This window comes from Vicugna pacos, chromosome 8, assembly GCF_048564905.1.
Source record: "Vicugna pacos chromosome 8, VicPac4, whole genome shotgun sequence".
Classification (NCBI taxonomy): Eukaryota; Metazoa; Chordata; class Mammalia; order Artiodactyla; family Camelidae; genus Vicugna; species Vicugna pacos.
In genome coordinates this window covers 34744617-34758259 of record NC_132994.1, presented here as the reverse complement: position 1 = coordinate 34758259, position 13643 = coordinate 34744617, and the positions used below count along the sequence as shown (strand labels likewise).

General features: G+C 38.6%; 1 protein-coding gene across 2 annotated transcripts in view; it reads right to left on the bottom strand.

Moving 5' to 3' along the window:
- The window catches only part of FIG4 (FIG4 phosphoinositide 5-phosphatase), a 124818-nt gene that overhangs the window by 67372 nt on the left and 43803 nt on the right, over positions 1 to 13643 (bottom strand). For both annotated transcript variants that reach the window (XM_006205650.4, XM_072965719.1), the window contains exons 11-15: positions 6895 to 7028; positions 5488 to 5604; positions 3690 to 3735; positions 2873 to 3021; positions 1706 to 1872 (exon numbers count right to left, since the gene is read on the bottom strand). In XM_006205650.4, the coding sequence (XP_006205712.1) occupies positions 1706 to 1872; positions 2873 to 3021; positions 3690 to 3735; positions 5488 to 5604; positions 6895 to 7028 (613 nt within the window). The remainder of the gene's footprint in view (positions 1 to 1705; positions 1873 to 2872; positions 3022 to 3689; positions 3736 to 5487; positions 5605 to 6894; positions 7029 to 13643) is intronic.

Below are 13643 nucleotides of genomic sequence, written 5' to 3'. Positions count from 1 at the left end.
TCACTTCCATGACTACACTATGTTATGTAAGATTCTGTCTTGCTAGCAGACTCATTCTAGATAGACATTCTCTTTCCTACACCGGCTATGAAGACAAGCTGCCATGAGTCCCAAAAGGTGTAAGTCCACAAGGAACTGCAAGGAATTGAATTCTACTAACAAACGCATGAGCTGGGAAGCAGATCTTTCCTGAGTCAGGCCTCCACATGAGACCACAGCATTGATAACATTTTGATTGCAGCTTTGTGAGACCCTATCCAGAGAATCCAGCTAAGCTGTGCTTGAAATTCTGACCTACAGAAATCATGAGATAATGAATATATGTTGTTCTAAGCTGCTAACTTTTCAGTAATTTGTTAGAAAGCACAGAAAATTAATATACTTGAACATTAGTAGAGCCAACTGCCTTTGCATTCTCTCTAGGCATGGAAAATGTTGAAAAGCTAATTCTTTTGTGGATGTTTTCATGCATTCTTTCAAGGTTCCCAACACGAGACTCTCTTGCAGTTCCCTTGGTGTAAGCACATGTATCTTCTCACACCAGGCAGTTTCCTACAACTTGTTTCTCAGGAATCCAGTGAATTCTGCTTCCTGCTGCAAAGGACCTAGGTCAATGCCATGCCAGCACTCTCCCCCATGAGGCCTGCCTCTGGTCACCTGTAAACAAGGATCCTTTGGCCTAACCAGTTCTAGGAGGGTAGGCCACCCCCATCATGGCAGCCCTCTCCTCAGCCCGTCCCTCTGCGTCAGCTTTGCCACACAGCAGTCCAAAGCCAACAGCTCCATGGGGTCCCGCCAACAACAGAACACTACATTAAGCTTGCCCAGAGTCCTAGTCCTCTCTAGGTGTGAGGTGAAGGAGTAGGCACGTGGCAACAGTTCATGCCGAGAAATCTCTTTACCAATCTCTCCTTTCCATATTCTATTCATGTTTTTACCCTTGATCTGATTCAAAAGGCCAAGACTCATGGAGTAAGTCTGAGCACTTTCTTTGTAAGTTCTGTGCATGGGATCTGTCTCCCCATCACTATGGCCTGTGACATCTGTTGTGTCAGAAATCCCATTGCCATTTTAACCACCTGTTACTTTTAGTAATCTCAAGCCATAAAATGAGAAAACAGTACAATTCAGTGATAATGTTACTATCATTTCTAGCTGACATTTAAAAGAATCACTGATATTTACATTCTTAGACAATTGTCAAGACTATGAACCCAAGTTAAAAATGATTACTTGGGGAGACAGTGTAGCTCAAGTGGTAGAGCACATGCTTATCATACACAAGGACCTGGGTTCAATCCCCAGTACCTCCTCTGAAAAAAAATAAGTAAACCTAATTACCCCCCCAAAAATAAATAAATTAAAAATTACACAGTTAAAAATAAAACAAAAATAATCATTCAATACTCTCAAAAAAAACTTATCTATGTATTACAAGCAAAAATACAGAAGGAGGCAGAAGCCAAGGAATCATAGTTTGAATTATGTAAAAGCCCCATTTATGGGTGGCCAAAATGCCCTATTTAAAATATAAAGCTTATTCATTCATTTACTGAACACCTCCTAAGTGACAGATTCTACTTAAGCTTTTAAAATATTTAATTTTGATTTTACTAATCCAGTTAGTCTAAAAAAAAAAAGTCTATGTATAAGAAGAAAACGCACAGCAGGTAAGTCTTAGAAATGCCTGTTACTCCCGAATTACCTGAAAAAGCATTGCTGTAGTATCTAGACAGGGTCTGCATGATGTCTTTTGAGTGCTGGGTCCACGGTGCTATCTTTCTGTAGGTTTTTACACGATGAACAAGTTGAGAACCACCGTACTGAAGGGACAGGGTATCCCCATGATCTTCATAGAGTTCCTCAAATAACCTAAGCAAAAAAAAAAAAACCCAAACACTAAAGAATTTCTTCCAAAGTATTACACACGTTATTCACTTAGCCACAGACTCAAAATGAGTCTTTTATTTTATGATTTCCTCTGCACCTTTCTTTTCAAGCAGACTCTTCAATATCTTGAAAATAAACGCATATACAAAATATATTTTATAGTAATTGTCTAATAAGGAACAAAGTCATGGAAAACACTAAGAAAGCAGCAGGGGCACCAAACACATTACCCATCAAAGCCAGACCAAGGGAGTTCTAACTCTATTAAAAGACTCCTAACTTTCTGCAGGCGGCCTGATCAGTTTATCTCCCACAACCGAATTTTGTTCTGAGTTGTCTCTGGAAAAAAGGACATGCTCTTGTCACAGACAAATCAGGTTCTTTCCTAGGAACACAGGTTGGAAACTTGTGTTTCTTCAAGTGCATGAGAAGATTTTCAGGGCAATGATATCTGCAGATCTGGCCCCTCGTAAGCTGATCACTTTCCTTGACAGAGTCTTTATGACTGTCTCAGATGACCAGGAACAGCTATCATTGCATTTTCAAGAAACAGTACTTCACGCAATGTCATGGACCCAAAGGACAGTGAAGGAACAGTAATCCCTACTGAAGAATCAATCTCTTACCTGTCTTACATGTTTAATTCAAAATATACAAAGGCACATTACCTTTTTTTTCCTGATGTAGTCTGGATTTGTTTTTTTTTTTTTTAAACCCACTAGTTTGGATTTACCTAAAGCACTTTGGATTTATCTCAAGAACATAGTGTTTATTGATAATGAACATGAATAGGAAAACAAAAATCATGGTAACAACACACTAGACTTTAATGGAAAACATCACAGAATTAATTTCAATAATGTCTTTTACAACATAATTTTTGAGAAGCTAAAAGGAGAAACAAGTTCCTGAACGTCCTTATTATTAATCAGATTTGCTTTCTGTCATTATCGGCATTTGAAAGGCAGGAAATAAGGCTTACCTAACTGCATCTGTATCAAATTGTAGATTTGGTTTGTCAATTAATCCCAAGGAATACAGCTGGTAAGCCAGAGCACATTTCCCCACCATAAACTGCGCCGTGTTGGTGCGATCCAAACAGTCTACACAATTGGTTCGAAGAACACCAGTCTAAAGAGAAAAACCTTAAGACTATCAATCGTTATTCAGTCACCAAAACTGCTTCCATCCTACTTTAGATTTCTTTAACTATAAGAAAAGCTGTAGGCAGAGTATTACTCCTGAACAAATAAAGAGGAATTTTTTTTTAATTATGAACAGTTATATTTGCTGTTCACTTACTATTGCTACAGCAGTATCATTACACCTCCTTGTCTGTATTTGAATTTTCTTCTGTAGTTTAACAATATAAAACAAATAGCTAATATTTTCCACATGTACCAATTAGTAAAATATGTGCTCCCCCCATCTATCTCCTTTACTGTACAAACCAAATATTCAGTGCTTGAGGCCGTATCATCCTTAAAGTATAATTAATATGTATAGTGATTATATTTGACTAATTTTCCAAAGTCATTCTAATTTATTATTTTCACACTTCTGTTTATATTTCTATTTCCAATAATAAAACTTATACTACACAGAAAAAAAATCCAGGGGTCATTATTTTAGGTGCACATCCTTTGCAAGAGTTAAACACTAGCAGCTTTAAAATTCATTCTCAAATGATTAATAATTTTGCATTCAATAAGAAGTGTCTTTCTCCATGGCTGCTTTCAGAAAACATCATACACTGTGAATACAGAGTCTATTCATTATTAATACAATGTCATCCATACCTGCAGGCGACCAGTGGGAATCACATACCCTCCAAGTTCATTCCACCTGTGTTTAAAACATACATGGTTTAATTTAAAAGCAATTTTAATAGCATAATCTATATTCATTCCTGGTACTAGCTCTTTATTAAGAATCAAAGTAATAGAGCTGAAGGCCCCTGAATAATCAGCTGATTCTACTTACTCTCATTCTTTCAGGTAAGTGAATATGCAAATTACAGAGATGGAATGCTATCTGTGCTCTCTTCAGAGGGAGACCAGGGAAGGAGCATCTCAACTTGCTCCAGCCCCACACTCCAGCATTTTGTCACCCATGTGCAACCAAAACCTCTCTTGCTTTAATTTAAGCCCATGTCCTGTTTGGTCTCTACAGACATGAGTAATAACTGCAGGGCAACTTTCTAATAAGATCTTCCAAGCCTCATCCTTCTCCCCTCAACATTTGGATGCTCTACCTCCTCCAGCTTTCCTTCATGGAGCTTTCTTACATTCCTTTGGTTGTTTTGCAGACTTCCTTATTATTTTCTTTCCTACATTTTTTCTCCATGTGCTAATGAATGCATGGGGATATGTTCTAAGCACTATATAATGGCATTGAAGTTTTATTTTCATTATTTAAAAGAAGGTGCAGTGCAGGGAAGAGTTAACACAGCAGGCCCGACTGCTGTCCCCAGAATGGCCAGCTTACAAAGTTGGCCCCTGGCGGGCATCTGGAACTCAGGTTCCTACAATTCCCAGAACAGACAAGAGCAGCTCACTGTGCCTACACTGTCTGTAGAAACAACATGGTTTTGCAGCACATCCTTTCCTTATGGGAGTCTGATATGGTGGTAGGTGCCAGGCAGAGGCTGCCTATGGGACCACCTCTAATAAAAAAGACCCTGGCACCGAGCCTCTAATCGTCTCCCCCGCTTGGCAACATTTCACACCTGCTGTCACAAGTCGGTGGGGGAATTAAGCATGCTGTGTGTGACTCCACCAGGAGTGGGCTCTGGAAGTGTCTGCCGGATTTCCTCTGGACTTTGCCCCCTGCATCTTTTCCCTTGGCTAATTTTGCTCTGTATCCCTTGATCGTAATAAATCATAGCCAGGAAGACAAGGCTATGCTGAGTCCTTTGAGTTCTCCTACTGCATCACTGAGCCTGGGACTGGTCTTGGGGTCCCTGGTCACAAGTGCCCTGAAATTCAAACTGTAACAAAAGGATTACTTGCAAAGACACAACCAACTACTAGTGTGTGTGTTTTGCTTTTTGTGTAGTTTCTTTTTTTTTTTTTACCATTATAGTTAACTTTGTTAACTGAAAATAAAATGCTGGAAATGATAATATTGGTTACTTAAAAGATAAATAAAACCCAGATGCTTGATCTGAAGAAGCTCACAAAGTAGTCATGAAGAAAGATTTGTGAGCAAATAAGTATAATACAGTGATAAATTTTCATTAAGATGTTAGTATAAATACTCATCTATAGACTAGTTTTTAAGAAAACATTTTTCTTGCTCCTATTTAATACTGAAAAATAGAATTCATTACAGAAAACTTTTACAGAAATATTTTACGTCATGTTTGTTCCAAGCAGCAAGAGATTCCATGGATTCCATTTCAAGGTACACAATGGCCAGAGGAAATCTCATGCCACCGTGAATGTTCATGACAGTCACGTGGGCAGCTGGTCTTCTCTTCACAAAGGAATAAATTCATCCACTTTCCAAGTAGTACAAACTGTTCATATCTAGAATATTTTTATCTATAAGGACAAAATTCTTGATTTCTTTTAAGTTTTAAAATACCATACATACTTTTCATCTGGCCGTAAAATGCTGCAGTAAGAATCAGGGCGATTTACAAAGAAGCCTGTTTTCTTCACCACGCTTTCTGCAATCACGTTCAGTCGATCAAGAACATTACACAGCTTGCTGAGGGAGAGAAGGAAGAATGAGAGATGTGAGAAGAACCCAAGTCTTAATCCATACTTACCGTTACCTCTAAAGCAAAGTCTGTAGGTCTACAGTAACACTCAGGAACTTATTTTTTAAAATCTCTGGTTTGTACTCAATAGGAACATTGTTACAATTAGTTTCTAGAATGCAATGTGTACTCAATAACTGGCAAGATTTGGTACAAGGAGAAATGTAGGGCCTGTAACTTAATAACAACTGTTGGCAGGTCTTAAACTTGGCACATGACATCCCCTGGCAAGAGCTTTTCCCAAAGCCTTTCACTCCTCAAGTGTGGAGTCAGTTAAGTCAATATGCATTCATCAGATGTGAAGAGAGCACAATGCACAATGCAGTGGCAGAAAAATAAATCACTGGAAAATAAATTAATACCAAAGGCACCAACCCGTAACCAGGCTTATATCCTGGGAAAGTGTGAGCGCCTGTGCATGTGCGTGTGCGTGTATCTAATCACATAAAATGATTCAGAAAAACATACAGTGAGTTAAGTGCAAAACAATACAGTAACATTAAAAAAAGAAAACTCAGAATAAGCCTAGTGTTTGTATGATGTCTGGTAAATGAGTAAAAGGACAATGCAAGGTTAATGAAAGAAAATTCCTTGGCTGAGGTAAGTTTTGAATCAGATCTTGACAGGGAAAAGAGGGGTGGGCAACCACTCTACGGGTGGGGGTGGGGGTGGGGGCGTAGAGCAGGGAGGTGCACAACAGGAACAAAGGTTCTGGGATGGGACCTTGGCTGCTACACAGAACATGAAGGTGAGTTTTTCAGGAACAAAACAGCCCTGGAATAAAGAAGTTACTACATGCTTAGATAAATCAGGTGATGGGGCTTTAATATAACACTAAGGGTTTTGGATTTACAATAAAGAGTCATGAGTTAGGGCAGGTTCACCTAGGAGGGAGATAATCTGAAAGTGGTTGAGACAAAGAGTAAACAGGGAGACAGAAGGAAATAGGAAAAAAAAAAAAGGTGAAACTAATGCCTTTAACGAAAAGTAGTGGAGTAGAGATGTTCTGAAATCACTAGATATATCAAAGAGAAATTGCAAATGGTAAAAATGGTGGGCAAAAAAGAATTTGGTCAATTAATTTAAGCCCTCAAATTATACACCAGCAGTTAAACAGCCCCTCAAACAGGTTCAGGAAGGAAATTAAAAGAGTAACACTCACTTAACTAGAGGGATCGGCTTCCTGCTACTTTACATCACAAGAGGAAAATATAATCAGACTTGTAACACCTACTCACCTTTTGGTGTACTTGGCCATATCCCAAGGAATATAAATAATCGTGTGCTCAGGCGGCAGAAACTGGTTGAGGTAGGTCACAGCAGCGACGAGTTCCTCACTCAGAATTCTCTCATGCTTTCTTTTCTCTCGTTCCTTTACCAGAAATCAAACATTTTCAGTGCTCTAACTACCTTAAATCAGAGGAACAGACTTTTAACGTAACTCTTCCACTAAGACAAAAAGCCTGTTAAATATATGAAAATGAAACCTACCTACTAAAATTAAACTAATATAAATGCAAAGAAATAAATACTTCACTGAATAAGTCAATAGATAATGAGCTTTAAAGAGTCAAGGAGATCAGATTTCTTGCTCGTAACCTCCTAACCTTGCAGTCCCAAGAAGCCCCCCTCACGCTACAGGGGCCTGTCTTACACCCCACATCCCCACTTTGGCAGAGGACAACTCCGCAAGGACTGGAAGAAGGGCCAGCTAAGGACCAGACAAATCGACTGGGCCTGGATGGATAATCCCCAAACTGGAATAGCAGAGTAGCAGAGAGGGCTTTCACAGCCTTCATATGCTTTTTTTTTTTTTTTGCCTTCATATTCTTTTAAATTTGACTCTCATAAAACCCTGGTGACAGCCAAGGCAGCCACCTCTTTCCCTTTTACACTGTGGGTGAGTGAACTGAAGCTGAGAGGCGTTCACGGGACTACACCTGCCTGCCCGCCTCCTTGCCTGCTGTGCCTCCCTAGACATCACGCTGCCTCCCATTCAGGAGGGGCTGCTGCATGTTGTCCAGCTCTGTGGCCGGAGTGCTGGCTCTGCCTCTTACTAGCCACATGGCCTTGGGCAAGGTTCTCAACTTTCCTGGGCCTCTATTTCTTCATCTATAAAATGGGTAACAATGCCATCTTCCTTACAGCATTAATGTGAGGTTTAAAGGAGATAAAACTTGATAATTTCAAATCAGAGCATCTGACACATGGTAAGCATTAATAAAAATGAACTGTTTTTATTGTTATCCTGATCAGGCACACAGACAAATAAAAAACAATTCAGCAATAGTGACACGGATATGGTTTTGAGGCACTACTGCCGGCATCAAAATAGGTCCATGCTGTTTTCAACCACGGTGAGTATATTTCAATTGTCAAGAATTTAACTAGTAAACCACTGTGGAAACAGAAAAGGGTATCTATTTTGCACAGCTGAATAAATCAAAAGGAGGAAGGGCTGGCAGGTCTTAAGGGTTGATTAAGAACAGTGCTAAATCAATTTATGGGACACAGCAAAGGAAGTACTAAGAGGGAAGTTTATAGCAATACAGGTCTTCCTCAAAAAAGGAGAACAATCTCAAATAAATAATCTAACCCACCAGCTAAAAGAATTAGGAAAGAGCAAAAAAAAAAAAAAAAACACAAAAGTCAGCAGAAGGAAGGAAATCATAAAGATCAGGGAGGAAATAAATAAAATAGAGATTTTTAAAAAATAGAAAAAAAAAATCAAACCAAAAGCTAGTTTTTTGAAAGAGTAAATAAAATCGACAAACCTCTGGCCAAACTCACAAAGAAGAAAAAAGAGACAGCACAAATAAGCAAAATAAGAAAGGAAAATGGAGAAATTACAACAAATCAAATAGAAATTCAGAATATCATATGAGAATATTATGAAAAACTATATGGAACCAGAATGGATAACCTAGAGTAGATGGACAAGTTTCTGGAAATATACAGTCCACCAAGACCAAATCAAGAAGAAACTGACCACCTGAACAAACTAATCAGTAGAAATGAAATCGAATTAGCAGTAAAAAACCTTCCTACAAATAAAAGTCCAGGACCAGATGGCTTCACCAGGGAATTCTACCAAACATACACAGAAGAACTCATACCAGTCCTTTTCTCAAACTCTTCCAGAAGACTGAAAAGGAGGGAATACTCCCAAACTCATTCTATGAACCCACCATCACCCTAATACCAAAACCAGGCAAAGACACCACCAAAAAAAGAATTACAGACCAGTATCACTGATGAACACAGAAGCAAAAATCCTCACCAAAATATTAGCAAATAGAATCCAACAGCACATAAAAAAGATTATACATCATGATCAAGTGGGGTTCATCCCAGGGACACAAGGGTGGTTCAACATACACAAATCAATCAATGTAACACATCACATCAACAAGAGAAAGGACAAAAACCACATGATCATCTCAGCAGACGGAGAAAAAGCATTTGATAAAATTCAACACCCATTTATGATAAAAACTCTCACCATTCTGTTCCATTGGTCTATATGTCTGTTTTGGTACCAATACCATGCTGTCTTGATGACTGTAGCTCTATAATATTGTCTGAAGTCTGGGAGAGTTATTCCTCCAGCCACTTTCTTTCTCTTCAGTAATGCTTTGTCAATTCTAGATCTTTGATGGTTCCATATAAATTTTATTATGATCTGTTCTAGTTCTGTGAAATATGTCCTGGGCAATTTGATAGGGATTGCATTAAATCTGTAGATTGCCTTTGGCAGTGTGACCATTTTAACAATATTGATTCTTCCAACCCAAGAGCATGGAATATCTTCCCATTTTTAAAAGTCTTCTTTAATTTCCTTCATCAATGGTTTATAGTTTTCTGTGTATAATTCTTTCACCTCCTTGGTTAGATTTATTCCCAGATATTTTATTACTTTGGGTGCTATTTTAAAGGGGATTGTTTCTTTACTTTCTTTTTCTGTTGATTTATCGTTAGTGTAAAGAAATGCAACTGATTTTTGAACGTTAATTTTGTAACCTGCTACCTTGCTGAATTCTTCAATCAGCTCTAGTAGCTTTTGTGTGGACATTTTAGGGTTTTCTATATATAGTAACATATCATCAGCATATAATGACACTTTTACCTCTTCTTTTCCAATTTGGATCCCTTTTATTTCTTTCTCTTGCCTGACTGCTGTGGCTAGGACTTCCAGGACTATGTTGAATAGGAGTGGTGATAGTGGGCAGCCTTGTCTTGTCCCAGATTTTAGTGGGAAGCTTTTGAGTTTTTCACCGTTGAGTACTATGCTGGCTGTAGGTTTGTCATATATAGCTTTTGGGAGAAAATTTTTGCAAGTGAAACCGACAAAGGCTTGATCTCCAGAATATATAAGCAGCTCATACGACTCAATAAGAAAAAAATAAACAACCCAATCCAAAAATGGGCAGAAGACCTAAACAAGCAATTCTCCAAGGAAGACATACAAATGATCACAAAGCACATGAAAAAATGCTCAATATCACTAATAATCAGAGAAATGCAAATCAAAACTACAATGAGGTATCACCTCACACCAGTCAGAATGGCCGTCATTCAAAAATCCACAAATGACAAATGCTGGAGAGGCTGTGGAGAAAGGGGAACCCTCCTACACTGCTGGTGGGAATGCAGTTTGGTGCAGCCACTATGGAAAAGAGTGTGGAGATTCCTCAAAAGACTAGGAATAGACTTACCATATGACCCAGAAATCCCACTCCTGGGCTTGTATCAAGAAGGAAATCTACTTCAGGATGACACCTGCACCCCTATGTTCATAGCAGCACTATTTACAATAGCCAAAACATGGAAACAGCCTAAATGTCCATCAACAGGTGACTGGATAAAGAAGAGGTGGTATATTTACACAATGGAATACTATTCAGCCATAAAAATGACAACATAACGCCATTTGCAGCAACATGGATATTCCTGGAGAATGTCATTCTAAGTGAAGTAAGCCAGAAAGAGAAAGAAAAATACTGTATGAGATCGCTCATATGTGGAATTTAAAAAAAAAAAAAAGAACATAAATACAAAACAGACTCATAGACATAGAATACAAACTTGTGGTTGCCAACGGGGAGGGAGGTGCGAAGGGATAGACTGGGAGTTCAAAATTTGTAGATACTGACAGGCGTATGTAGAATAAACAAGATTATACTGTATAGCACAGGGAAATATATATAAGATCTTGTGGTAGCTCACAGAGAAAAAAAAAGTGACAATGAATATATGTATGTTCATGTATAACTGAAAAATTGTGCTCTACACTGGAATTTGACACAACATTGTAAAATGACTATAACTCAATAAAAAAATGTTAAAAAAAAAAAGAATCAGTTTGGGATGGATGAATATTTAGCCTAGTTTTACATCTGCAAAAAATTAAATTACATAGCTGGAATTTTTCTCAAAAGCACTTTAAACCAACTAGAGACGCAAAAAGGTTTTGAAATTCTTACATCAAATCTGATGTTTCATAAGGAGGAGAGAAAAGGTTATTTGTCAGCCTTCGATCATTTCCATGTAAGGAATCTGCTTTCGGTGCTGTCTGTCCACAGTGCATGAGTGTTAGTGGATCATTTAGTCCTTAGGGTCACAGACCCCCTTTCACAACCAAATGGAAACTTCATTTGGAGATTCTGTGTATAGTTTCAAAGGGTTCAGAGACCCTGCCATCAAGGCCATCTATGGCCCCCAGATTAAAGACCTCTCATGCACAGTTATGCTTGGTCCCTGGTTGACTTCCTACTGAACCCCAGTGGCAGCACTGAACAGGTGAGGATTGTTGCCAAATGCCTATCAGGCAGGGTCTCAAACTTCCACATGGTTGAGGGGAGGGACAGGAGACAGTTCACGACCAGGGAAAAAGGGAAAAGAAGTAAGAAAAGTATTTCACTTTAGTCACTTCATGAGGAGGCAGAATAGAGTAAACAGTGCTCGGTATCATGATACAGACACACAGTCTCTGACTCTTTAATCGCAAGTTAATAAGGACTTCTTCCCAGTGAACTGAATAAACATCTCCTTTCATGCTATGAATGAGATAATGAATGACAAAAACAACAAAACATTTTTTTCTATTTCACAAAACAGCAACTTAACCTCCAAACTATCTTCTAGTTATTGCCAGAATTTTCATGACAATGAAACAATATGCAAGGGCACTTTTCTAAACCCACTGACTGGCCTTTAAATATTAAAAAATAAATGTACATTTGAGAAATCTAGGCAGGAACACTTTACAACCACGTGTCTGAAACTACATTTTGAATCTGCATATTTAATAGAGAATTATTTCAAACATCATAGACTCAATCTCCATTTAACCATAGCTTTTAACCACACTATAAGGACTCTGCAAAACATGGAAAAATTCACTAATTAAGGTCGATGTTTATATTCTAGTGATAGCCTTAAAATTTCGTGCTTTAGCAATAATTTATTTTTATACTAACAATATCTTATTTCTATACATTTACTAGATGACAGTTTTAATCATTAGAGATTTCCTACTTGAATTTTTCAATTACGTCTCTTACAGCTGTTCAATTCTAGGCTAAGGGTACAGATTATCCAGCCATCTATCACCTCGTAGCATTCTGAGTTGACAGGGAAAGAGATGTGGAAATGAAACTTCTGAATTAATGAGAACAAAGGCTTGGAAAATGATGTATCTAATATCTGAATGATTTATTTTATGAAGTCAATCCTTGATAGGATGCAATAATTTCATAAACCAAGGAGCAACAAAGGAAGAAATGAAGCTGCCTGCCTCACGGCTCTGCCTGCTCCCTACGCTCCTCCTCCCGTGAGCTTGGCCACTTTCAGAACATGTTTCTCCAAACTCTTGATTTAAAACACACACACCCCTACGCCCTTACTATTTGCTGTCCTCCTGTTAAAATAATTTCTCCCTCCATGTTTCAGATTTTCTCCTTTCCTCCTTTCATAAGTACATGATGTCCCTGGTCATCCCTTTTCCCTCCTGTGTTTTATACCTCTCCGCGTGCAGATAATACCATGCATTGGTGGAAAATGATTATAAAGTAATGAGCCATTTCAAGTGTAGAACATAAATCTCACACATCTTCATTCCAAAACTCTTCTGTGTCTTCATCTAGCCTCTCCTCTCCCTCACTTGCCACAAAGAAGGCAGCACGGGCTGTCCTCGAGGCTGCCCTCTCCAGCTGCACCCCTTGATTCCACGTCTCCCAAATGTTCTGGTGCAAGAAAGCATAATACTGGTTAATCACAGTCACCCACTTCATGGTCTCACAACAACCACTCCTTTCAAGTTTTCACTCTAGGTCTTAAAAATCCTAAGACCCAAGGGACAATGTCAACTAGAAAGCATGCCATGTGCACAAATGCCCTACATGATCTCACAAAGGGACAGAAAAAACCTAAACAGCACTCTAGAAAGTATGCACTGTCTTCCTAAGCCTCCTAACATAACAGCACATTCTTGAAAGGTTTTAACACACAGTTAGAAATTAAATTAAAGAACAAAAATATTTATAAAACTGAACTCTTCAGCTTAACCCAAGGCTCAGCCTACTTCTACTTGACCTATTATGCCCCTTCCCAATCCTGGCCTCATTACGTTATGCCCTCTGGGACAGCAGGGATGGTTTCTATAATTGCCTTGGCACAAAGGAAACCTTCAAAAGTGCTTGTTAAACGATGGATTAAATGGACACCGGATTCCTTGGTTTTTAATTAAATGGAGTTATATTTCTTAACCAACGTCTCAGAATAATCTCAGATGATAATAGACGTTTGGCTACAGCCATAACATACGAAAACTCTTGCTTTTCATACTCTCGGGGGTTTCCTGATTGAGATTCTTTCAATTCCTTTGATTGCAACAGACACAGACACCATGTCTTAACTGGTCTCCCTGCCCTCATCCCAGGCCTCTGACCTGAGTGTCTACTCATACAAAGGCACGCTGAGCAGACAG